We start from the raw sequence: 12,072 nt of genomic DNA, 5'->3' as shown, positions 1-12,072 counted from the left end.
ATCCCATCATCCTCAGAGATAAAAAATATTATTATTATTATTATGGAAATTGAAGTTCAGAAAGCTAAGTGTCATATCACACAGTTAATAGGTGGCAGAAATGGGATTCTTCCTAAAGTAAAGTTAATTAACATATGATCAAAGAATATGCTTAATTTTTTAATAGTTTGTAGTACCCAATTATCGATTTAGAAATACCTTCATTTAACCCAGAAAAGCAGTTCTCATATTGTGGTTTGAGGACTTTAGAAATCCCCAGAATCTATATTTACTGGGGAGTCTACTAGATCAAAATTATTTTCATAACAATACTTAACTTTTATTGGCTTATTTCATACTTAATCCCTCAAAAATGAACAATAGAAGTCTCTGAAGGCTACATATCATTACAGATTGAATAAAGAAACAGATAAATGAATTCACCTGTCTCTGACTTAGCCAAATATTGAGGAGATTTGTAAAACTATAAAACAGGGCCAATATTCACACTAATTTTCATTTGGAAAACATAGTTGTTTTCCATTAAAAGTTGATAATCATGTTATGCAAGGAATTTGTCATTACTCTTAAGTGTACTAACAAGTGAATACTTAAAATGCCTTAGTTTTACTTTCTAATCAACATAATCCACATAAACAAATGGACTACCAATAAATTTTAAGAGTTTAAGAGGTCCCGAGACCAAGATTTGAGAACCACTTACTTCCCTTTGAAAATATTAATAACCAAGAATGGAGCACTGAATTTACTATTGTTTGACACTAATCATTTGATAATCTTAAGTAATTTTCCTTGTGATTATTTACCATCAACAGTTTAAATACATATAAGTTTGGGGTTTTTGTTGTTGTTGTTGTTACCAGGTAGTGAACCCATGGGTACTTAACCACTAAGCCACATCCTCAGCCCTTCTTAAAAAAAAAAAAAAAAAAAAAAAAAAATTAGCTGTAGATGGACATAATTCCTTTATTTTATTTATTTATTTTTATGTGGTGCTGAGGCTCGAACCCAGTGCCTCACACATGCTAGACAAGCACTTTACCACTGAGCTACAACCCCGGCCCCACTCAGCCCTTTTTTTTCTGTACTGGGATTGAACCCAGGGGCACTTAACCACTGGGCCACATCCTCAGCCCTTTTTTGTATTTTATTTAGAGACAGGGTCTTGCTGAGTCGCTGAGGCTTGCTTTGGACCTGTGATTCTCCTGTCTCAGCCTTCTGAGCCACTGGGATTACAGGCATACACCATCATGCCCAGCTCCACTCAGCCCTTTTTATATTTTATTTGAGACAAGGTCTTGCTAAGTTGGTTAGGGTCTTGCTAAGTTGCTGAGGCTGATTTTGACCTTGCAATTCTGACCCAGGCTCTGGTGCTGCTGGGATTATAGGCATACACCACAGTACCCAGATAAATACATACAGGTTTTAAATTGAACTGATGTAAATTATATGTTTACATATATTATAAGCATATATTTGTGAAAATAAGTATTAAATATATTGCTATAATTAGTATGTGAGTATACAAATATACATTAATGCATGATATACATTAATATGTACTAAATACATATTAGTTATACTTCTAAATATGTATAAAACAAAAGGCTAAACTTCATATCAAATAATCTGAACTAACAAAAGTAAATAATAAAGAAAGTTATTATGAAGTGCTAATAATTTTATTTCTTTGGTTTAGGTAGTAATGATCTACAATTTAGAATTTTTCTTTTTTTTCCTCGAAAAAAATACTACCTCACTATAGTTTTATATAAACTATTTTTCATTAAGTGTTCCTACTTTCACTTTATTACCCAGTTGAGTGCATAGGAGTCTGGAGTAATTTTCTTAGTATCAAGAAAAGAACAAAGCTCAGGCTCATGGTACTGGATGAGTAATCGGAAGAGATGAAATGGTCTCCCCTTCAGGGAACAATCCCTAGAAGACAAAAGAAGCAATGTTTTTTACATTATAAATAATTACATTAGTAATAAATATTATTGCAAGACCTACCTCCTCTCCCCAACCCCAGAATATTTGAATACCACAGCATTTGCAGCAAGCAAGAACCAAACAGAGTTCAGTTGCTAACACCTCAATATGCCTGACATGACAAAAGTTTACAACAGCTCAACAGCCACTTTAGGGAGATTCTCTCCAGGTGAACCCCCAGGCAGTACTCAAAGTGAGACCACTATAGGAATCACTGAAACAGCACTTAGGTTATTGTGATAAGGTTAGGATCCCAAAAGATCTGTAGAGTCCTGAAGAAGTCCTGCCCCTTGCTTTCCAATCAAGTCAAAAAGCAAACTCCTAGAGAGGTTTTAAGTTAGTTCCAATAAAGCTCATATCCTCTGTTAGGAATGTCCTTTAGCAATGGCAAAGTCTGAAATGACCAAAGATAAACATTTCAGAATAATAAACTAAAGTCTTAGAAACTGTCAATGTAGCCTAGATACCAGGTTCTCAGAATGAATTCCAGAAGACACCAAATATCATCTTATTGATAATTGTCCTTCAAGATGTTATTGTGAGAGTAAAATGGGAGAGTTGAACATGAACATTGTTTTAAAGGCTCCAAATACATATTCTACCATTATAATTATTAAAATGCCTTTTTCAAAAAACATCACATTCCAGTGAAAGATTCTTCAAAACTAGAAATTATTTCAAAAGTAGAAATAGTTACAAAAGGCCTTGATTCCATGCAGTTTTCTGGCATTATTTCAAGGAAGCATATCAGTCTACAGTTTTTAAGCAGGCTGCTCTGGCCAAAGTCATGACAACCTGATATGACATTTTTTTTACTGGAGGTTCTGGGGATTGAACCCTGTGTGCCTTGTGCATACTGGGTAAGTGCTCTACCACTTGAGCTACATCCCCAGCCTTATAACTCTGATTCAAATAGTATCATCCTCTCACCCAGGTAACCAAGCATCTGAGCTCAAAGAAGACAACCCTCTGGAGCAGATCCAGATCAGGTCTGTGCACTGGGCTACCTTTCAGGAAGCACAGTTCTTCATTCTCCCAGACACAGTCCCTGACTCCAAACTTAGGAGCCTTAACTTCAATTCCCACATTTCTGTCTAGATTTATTAGATACTATCTTTACATTAGTTCATTCTAGCATTTAAGTTTTTAATACCTCAAAATTTAACTAAGCAGGGCATGACAGCACATGCCTTGTAATCCCAGTGACTCAGGAGGCTTGGGCAGGAAGATCTAAAGTGCAAAGCCAGCCTCAGCAACTCAGAGAGGCCCTAAGCAACTCAGCAAGACCCTGTCTCTAAGGCTGGGGATGTGGCTCAGTGGTTAAGTGCCCCTGGGTGGTTCAATTCCCAGTAACAACAACAATAAAAAAAAAAAAAACCTAACTGAGTTACTTTATGGAAAAAGTGTACCTTGAAAGATTGCTTTGCTTTTCTGGTAGTATGATCTTACTGAATACAGGAGAGTAGTACTTTTAAAAACTAAGGTTAAAAACAAAAAACACTGCAAATACATTTATTTCCACACAGTCTTACTGGTTAAAGTGTGGTATTATATGAACCATGTATAATTAATTTAATCTTCATCTGAACCAGTAGGCTTCACCAATTCCTCTGCCACAAATTATAAGCTTTACTTCATTCAGTTTTTGTACCACATGCTATCTGACTAGTCACAAGGGAATGAAGCAAGAATGTTATCTAATGAAATAACAAAAATGTTTAAATAGTTTAAAATATGGATCATCATAATAAAAAATCAGTATTTATCGAAGCACTATTTTATTCCAAACACTGTAGTAAGCATATTACAAAGTTATTTCATTTTATATTCACAAACAAATCTATGAAATCTATATCCATTTTACAGATGAGAATACTGAGATTTAAGAAGGCAAGTAAAAGGGCTGGGGATATAGCTCAGTGGTAGAGTGCTTGCCTCTCAGCACAAAGCCCTAGTTTCAATCCCAGCAGAGAAACTGCATTAAATTATTACGTCATTCTGTCCCCTTCCCTATATATGACATATCAACATGTGGTATGTGGTATTTTTGCAGGGGAACAGTCTCTAAAAAAGCAAACTGTAAAGAAAATGGAACAAGGTTAAAAGGCTTCTTGTAAAAATATTAATTAAATTAATTCAGTTTCAACATTATAGTATTAATAGAGAATATTTTAAAATACAATTCAAGGGATAGAGTTCTTGCCTGGCATGCAAGGCACTGTGTTCAATCCTCGACACTATGAAAATAAAATAATCTTAAAAATTAAAAATTCTACAAGGGGGAATAAAAAAATATTTTGTACAAATCTAAGATCTGAGGTTACTACTACCAGATTCTGGCATGACTCTCAACATACAACTTTTTTTTAATATTTATTTTTAAATTTTAGGTGGACACAATATCTTTGTTTTATTTTTATGTGGTGCTGAAGATTAAACCCAGTGCCTCATGCATGCTAGGCAAGCGCTCTACCACTGAGCCACAACCCCAGCCCTCAACATACAACTTTTTGATACTACAGACAGTACATAGGTTTTACAGAGAAAGCTCTAGGTTGGCAATTCATTTGTCCAGAGACAGAACTGGATTCAAATTGGTATGTCCTCCCTTATCCTTGCCATATAAATACAAAGCAACAGACTGCTAAGGTATAACAAACAGAAAGGGGCATAAACTAAAGCAACAATTGCAGAGCTCATGATCTCATCTTCTGAAAAAAGTGGGTCTCTGGGAGTGTGCCATTATTAACAGCATCTATTCACTTAAAGGCTGTATACTGCAAGGCACTCTCTACCACAAGGCACTGTGCTTCATAGATTTCTACCCATCTTACATCTGAATCTACAGTAAAGGAATATGCTACAACAGAGTTCTTCTGGCAGAGTCCTGTGGGGTTCAGTGTTCTTTCCAGGGACCTTAAGGCTGACAATGACTGGAGTGCTGTGTTATAGTGAAGACACAGAAAAAGAAACCGGAGGGGCCTGGGGATGTGGCTCAAGCGGTAGTGCGCTCGCCTGGCATGCGTGCGGCCCGGGTTCGATTCTCAGCACCACATACAAAAATGTTGTGTCCGCCAAAAACTAAAAAACAAATATTAAAATTCTCTCTCTCTCTTAAAAAAAGAAAAAAGAAAAAGAAACCGGAGGAACCTGATAAGACAGTGTTAACACAGTTCAATGTAAAAGCCCCTTTTACCTTATTCCTACCACCACTAACATCACCGCTCTAGAGACAAAGCTGGGACATCATGTCCTTTATTATTTCTAGCTCAGTTACACCAAAAGATGTCCATAAGAAGTACTAAAATATATGCAGTTGAGAGACCTAGTATGACAGAGTAAGTCCTATAAAGGAATCCCAGTTTTAGCTCTGCCATGATCTTGGCCTTGACTTTTGGCATCTTTAGTTCTGTCTTCCTTACATAAAGTAGTATAGCTTCAAGGTAGCACAGAGGTTCTCCATCCTAGTATGTATCATAATCACTAGAGGAGCTTTTAAAATATAACCTATACATAGGCTCTTCCTAATCCACTTTGATTTGAAACTACAGCAACCTTTGACTGAATAGGCATGTTTCTGTTCTACAGAGTTGCTCTTTGGTTAGACATTTCTCCAAAGAAAATAAAGAAATTGCCAATGAACACATGAAAAAAAGGCCCAACATCATTGACCATCAAGGAAATTCAAGTAAAATACCACAATGAGGGACTGGGTATGTAGCTCAGTGATAGAGCACTTGTCTAGCATGTGCAAGGCCCTGAGTTCATCAGCACCACAAAACAAAAACACTTAGTTATATATAATCCAGCAATTCCACTTCTAGGCACACATCCCAAAGAAATAAAAATAAATATGGCCACAGAAAAACTTGTACACAAATGTTCATAGCAGCATAGTAATAATAGACAAAAAGTAAAAACAACACGAATGTCCATCAATTGATGAATGGTAAATGTGTTATACGTGTACATGAAATATTATTTGAAAGCAGAAAAAAAGAGATGAAAGAGTGGTATAAAGAGGGAAGGCGGGGGCTGGGGATGTGGCTCAAATGGTAGCGCGCTCACCTGGCATGCACGTGGTCCTCAGCACCACATACAAATAAAGATGTTGTGTCCGCCAAAAACTAAAAATAAATATTAAATTCTCTCTCTCTCTTAAAAAAAAAAAAGAGGGAAGGCGTAGGAGGGTGGGAATGATAGTAGATTGAATTGGACATCATTACTCTTTGTGTATGTATGATTAAACAACCTGTGTAACTCTACATCATGTACAATCAGAAGAATAAGTTATACTCCATTTATGTATGCTTTGTCAAATGCATTCCACTGTCATGTATATCTAATTAGAATAAAGAAATTTCTTAGAAGTGTGATATATACTACAAAATATGGATGAATCTTGAAAACATAAGTGGAAGCAGACATATTGTGTGGTGGCATTTATATGAAATGCTCACAACAGGCAGATTCACAGAAACAAAACACAGGTTATTGACTGCCTAGTACTAGGCGTATTATGTGGGAATTGAGAGCTGACTACTAAATGGGAATGGGGTTTGTTTTTGGGTGATGAAAAAGTTCCAAAATTAACCAGTTATAGCTGCAGAACTCTGTGATTATACTAAAAGACAGTAAACTATACAGATTAGAAGGTGAATTTTATAGTATGTGAATGATATAAAGTTGTTATTCAAAATAAGAAAAAGTTCTTCAGTTGATTTTAATACACAACCAAGGTGGAAAACCACACCAGTGAAGAAAAGGGTGTTCTTTCAAACTTGGATTCAAATCTTGACTCTGCCATATATCAGAAGTATAATCCTGAAAAAAGAAATTATCTCTTTGCTTCATTTTCTATATTGTAAATCAGATACTCACCTTAAACAGCCACTGTTTAAATCAGGAAAAAAAATGTAAGACACTCCTAGAATAGCATGCTAACACACAGAAGATAACAAATAATGGTAGTCAGTTACCTATCCAGGATCAGAACAGCACTCCACCTTGGCAACACACTAGAATTAACTGGGAAGCCTAAACAAACAATGATGTTTGAGTCCCATCACCAAGAAATTTTAATTTAATTAATTAGGTATGCAAATAGGCAATAGAATTTTTATGACTACCACCATTATTCTAATGTGCTTCCAAGGTCATGTAGCCAAGGCACTGGTCTGGAGTACATATAGTTTCTTTTTGCTCTATAATTCAGACTATCTGATCCACATTACTGGGAACTGTTCTTTTTGACTCCTTCAATGCCCCACTACCATGACTCCCACCACAACACCCTACACATTTGTTTGGTTTCAATATCACAAGTCCAGGGAAACCAGCCCTGACCACCAAAGTGAGTTAAGTTAGCCCCACTATATATTCCCTTAGCATTCTCTATTTCAACTTCCCAGCACTCAGCACATTCCAATTTACTTGTTCAATGTCTGTTTCTAGGACTATAATTCATAGGATATAGGACTGTAATTCTAACTGTAATCCTAGCACCTCATAAGGCACATTCCAAAAATACTGTTTTTATCTTAGACACACTGTTATTTTTATTTCTGAAGTGAAGTAATTAAAATAGACATAACATCAAATAAACTTAAAGAGTTAGACTACAGATATAAACCTTAGAAGTATAAATTCTTAAATAAAGAATCCTTTCAAAAATGGTTATAATGACAAAAATAAGTCAAATTAACAATTACAGTTCAATCTTAAAAATTACTTGAATCTTTATCAAAGTAAAAACAACATCTTTAGTTCAAAGCTAACTAGATATTAATGACTTTTAAAACCATAAATCATATTTTACCTGGGGATGTACTTATTCATGATAGCATAAAAGCAGTTGTATAAATCGCTCCGTGGCAGTTGAAGATGCACCAATGGTTTCAGTAGATGTATCCAGCTAAGGGATGTGCTATATTTAATATTCCTTGATTTACAATAAAAGGTAATTACAGATTCAATATCCAGAAGTAACTGTGCCGCCTTTTCCTCTGGTACTGAAAGGTGGTCTAGAAAATAAGTGTCAAAATAAAGTTACCAAGGACCTGTTGGAAGCTCAGCAGCTAGTATTCCATTTGTTCACAAATGCACAGTATCATGTGAGGCAATTTAGAGCATGACAAAGGCAAAGTAAAATTATAGGAGAGTACTGTTCCTCATACTTACTTAATAACCATTGGTTCATGGATCGAAACTCTAAGTAGGGAAAAAAACAGGCAAAGCTCTTATAATCTTCTTTTAAACTTAAAGCAAGATAGTTGTTCAAAGAAAACTAAGAGAAACAATCAGTTTCACTTTTTTTGTGTTTTCTTATCTAGGGAAAAGAAGACTACTAGACATCAGTACTTACTAATACTTGACCTATATTTATAAGAACAGCCAATCTGAGCCACGCATGGTGGTGCACCCCTATAATCCTCGCAGCTCGGAAGGCTGAGGCAGGAGGATTGAAAGTTCAAAACCAGCCTCAGCAACTGAGCGAGACCCTAAGCAACTCAGGAAGACTTCGTCCCTAAATAAAATGTATTTTTTAAAAAGGGCTGTAGATGTGGCTCAGTGGTTAAATGCCTGTGGGTTCAATCCCCAGTACAAAAAAAAAAAAAAAAAAAAGAATGGCCAATCTGAAGGAGAGTGATAGGCAAAAATATGAATAACTCATGTTGCTGGAAGGCAAAAAAAGTGTCTTCGAGACAACCAATTGTCATCTAACCCACAATCAGCAGCTGCCACTATAACTTTGGCAAGAGAAGTGAAAGGGATTCATTATCCACCACCAAATTCCCTTTCTTTTTGCCTGTTTTGTAGGTTTATACTCTTAACATGTATAAATATAAAACTGTCTATGAATTCCTTTTATTGACAGCTCCCACACAGGAGAAGCACAAATACTGTTTCAAACTAAATATGAACAAATCTATAACAGAATCAATAAAATCAAAGTCATCTCATTAATATGTGATACATCATGTGCTGCCCTCATATCATAGGTCCAAATTCCCTTTCTTTAGCCCATATCACCAATGACATTTCTGTATAGTTAGAACACAGAAGCCTATTTAACCAATAAGTAAACTAAAATATGATGGAAAGAGGAATGAAAGATTCTAGATGAATTAGAAAAGAGAAGTATAAACTAAATTAACAATCTATATTGTTTATTAAACAGGATTGAAAACTTATTCACCCATGATATCTAACAGTTTTTGTACAGCAGACCATGATCTATGATTTATAGATAAACTTTAGAACATAGTCCCTTTGGACTGTATACAATCATACAGATATTTAATTATACAAAAACCAAGTTCAAAACTGCAACATAAGTGTATATGAAAAATAGAACAAACAATGTAAAGAAACAGCAAAAAGTATGTTCTTTTTCTTAAAATTATTAAATAATATTTCATAAGAATTAAAAAATCTAAAACTATTCATAAGACCTTTAAATACATAACATATCCCATATTATAACAAGATAAAAAATTCGCTAATTGAAAATAATCTTAAACTTACCAATAAACTCTAAGCAATCTTTATGAATAGTGTTCTGTTCTGGAAGGTCTAAAATACCATCCCATGATGCCAAACTATCACCTTTTCCCGCGACATTCAAAGCAATCTGGAAAAAGATTTAAAAAAGCAACAACTAGCTTCATGTTATGAAAACATGCTCCAATCATAAAAGTCCTGAATTTAGAAATAATAACAAAGATTGAAAAATAAAGTTTCTGAACCTGCAGTCACATCACAACAAACCAACAATTACTTTTAATCCTCCTGCTTTAGATTTTACTACTTCATGTTCAGTCAGTAAATAGAACGAGTTACACACAATAAATATTTACATATGCGACAATTTTAAACAATCATCTATGTCACTTTTTTAAAATGTAAAAACCAGAATGTAATACTGGCGAAGAAAAAGTACACCTGTGCAATACACAATAAAAATTATACAGAACAGCAGGGCATAACAGCACAAACCTATAATCCGAGCAGCTTGGGAGACTGATGCAGGAGGAACACAAGTTCAAAGTCAGCCTCAGCAACTTAGTGAGGCCCTGAGCACCTTAGCAAGACTCTGTCTCTAAATAAAATATAAAAAAGGGCTGGGGATGTGGCTCAGTGGTTAAGCACCCCAGGGTTCAGACTTTCATATTAAAAGCATTTAGTTGCTAATAAGGATTTGTTTTAAAATAATTCAGTAGGAAGTTCCTCAAAACACCAGGAATGGCCAGGAGCAGTGGTACACACCTATAATCCCAGCGGCTCAGGAGGCTGAGGCAGGAAGATCCCAAGTTCAAAGGCAACCTCAGCAAAGGCGAGGCGCTAAGCAACTCAATGAGACCCTGTCTCTAAATAAAATAGAAAATAGGGCTGGGGATGTGCCTCAGTGGCAAAGTGCCCCTGAGTTTACTCCCCAGTACAAAAAAAAAAAAAAAAAAACCCACCAGGAATGGAACCACCATATGACCCAGTTATACCACTCCTCAATATTTGTCCTAAAGAATTAAAATCACCATACTATAGTAATACCTGTATATCCATGATTATAGCAGTACAATCCACAACAGCCAAATCATGGAACCTGCCTAGATCATCCATTCATTAAAGAATGGATCAAAAAATGTGGTATATACACATAATGAAGTATTCAGTCATAAAGAGGAAATTAAGTCATTTGCAGGAAAATGGATGGAATCTGAGAGCATTATGTTATCCTGTTTTCTCTCATATGTGGAAGGTAGAGAGTAAAAAGGAAAAAAAAGTTGGGGGATCTTTCATGAAAATCAAAGGGAGATTAGTAGAGAAAAAGGGATCATGGGGAGGGTGGTGTGTCAAGAAAAGGGAAATTATGGAGAACAATATTGACGAAATTATATTGTTATATTACATGCATGTATGAATATGCATAGTTATACTGCAACAATAAAAAAACATGAGAAAAAACGATCCAGTGGATGGGATGGGGAGGAAAGAATGGAGGTACTAATCAAACAAGACAGGTCAAATATTTGTAACAGTGAAAGTTGAGTTATGGGTACCTAGGGGTTCATTATACAAGTCTCCATACTTTTGAATGTGTCTAAATTTCTATAATAAAACATTCAGGGGGCTGAAGTTGTGGCTCAGTGGTAGAGCGCTTGCCTAGCATGTGTGAGACACTGGATTCGATTCTCAGCACCGCATATAAACAAATAAAGGTCCATTGACAACTAAAAAATAAAAAATAAACATTCAAAAAAATGCTTTGTAAAGTTAAAATTCCATTTCTGTTTAAGTATATACGTTCACAGGAGAAAAAAGATAAAGGTATAAACTTAGATATTATTATGGGTTTTACCTGTAAGAAGTAGGTAAAAGATAATTTGTTTTTTTTTTTTTTTTTAGTTTTTGATAGATCTTTATTTTATTTATTTATATGCAGTGCTGAGAATCGAACCCTGTGCCTCACACATGCCAGGCAAGTGCACTACTGCTGAGCCATAGCCCCAGCCCAAAAGATGATTTATATTTTATCTTTAGTTCTTATTGTTATGGTTCAGATATTAGGTGTCCTCCCAAAGCTCATGTATGAGAGAACACAAGAAAGTTAGAGGTGAAATGACTGGTTTATAAGTCTTGACATAATCCATGCATTAATCCCCTGATAGAGTTTAACTGAGTGATAACTGCAGGCAGTCAGGATGTGGATGGAATAGGTGAGTCACTGTGAGCATGCCTTTGGGGTATACATTTTGTCTGTGGTAAGGGGAATGTCTGTCTGTCTGTCTGTCTGTGTCTCTCTCTCTCTCTCTCTCTCTGCTTCTTGGTGCCATGTTCCCAGCTGCCTTCCTCCTCCACAGCCCTCAACCATGATGTTCTGCCTTACCTAAGGCACAAAGCAATGGAATGGACTGTCTATGGACTGAGACCTCTAAAAAGGTGAGTGACAAACTTTTCCTCCTCTAGAACTATTCTTCTCAGGTCTTTTGGGCACAGTGGCAAAAAAGCTGATTGAGACTATTTCCACAAACATATAACAAATAATTAATTCAGAAATTGAAATAATTCAGAAATTATCAG

General features: G+C 35.5%; 1 protein-coding gene across 1 annotated transcript in view; it reads right to left on the bottom strand.

The window, feature by feature from the left end:
- The window catches only part of Tbc1d23 (TBC1 domain family member 23), a 59,283-nt gene that overhangs the window by 29,057 nt on the left and 18,154 nt on the right, over positions 1-12,072 (bottom strand). Inside the window, exons 3-5 of the mRNA XM_026402433.2 lie at positions 9,520-9,625; positions 7,811-8,015; positions 1,815-1,938 (exon numbers count right to left, since the gene is read on the bottom strand). Coding sequence (XP_026258218.2) covers positions 1,815-1,938; positions 7,811-8,015; positions 9,520-9,625 — 435 coding nt within the window. The remainder of the gene's footprint in view (positions 1-1,814; positions 1,939-7,810; positions 8,016-9,519; positions 9,626-12,072) is intronic.

Source organism: Urocitellus parryii, chromosome 2 (assembly GCF_045843805.1).
Source record: "Urocitellus parryii isolate mUroPar1 chromosome 2, mUroPar1.hap1, whole genome shotgun sequence".
NCBI classification, from domain to species: Eukaryota; Metazoa; Chordata; class Mammalia; order Rodentia; family Sciuridae; genus Urocitellus; species Urocitellus parryii.
Note: the sequence above shows the minus strand (reverse complement) of the source record. Positions and strands in the feature narration are given on the sequence as shown.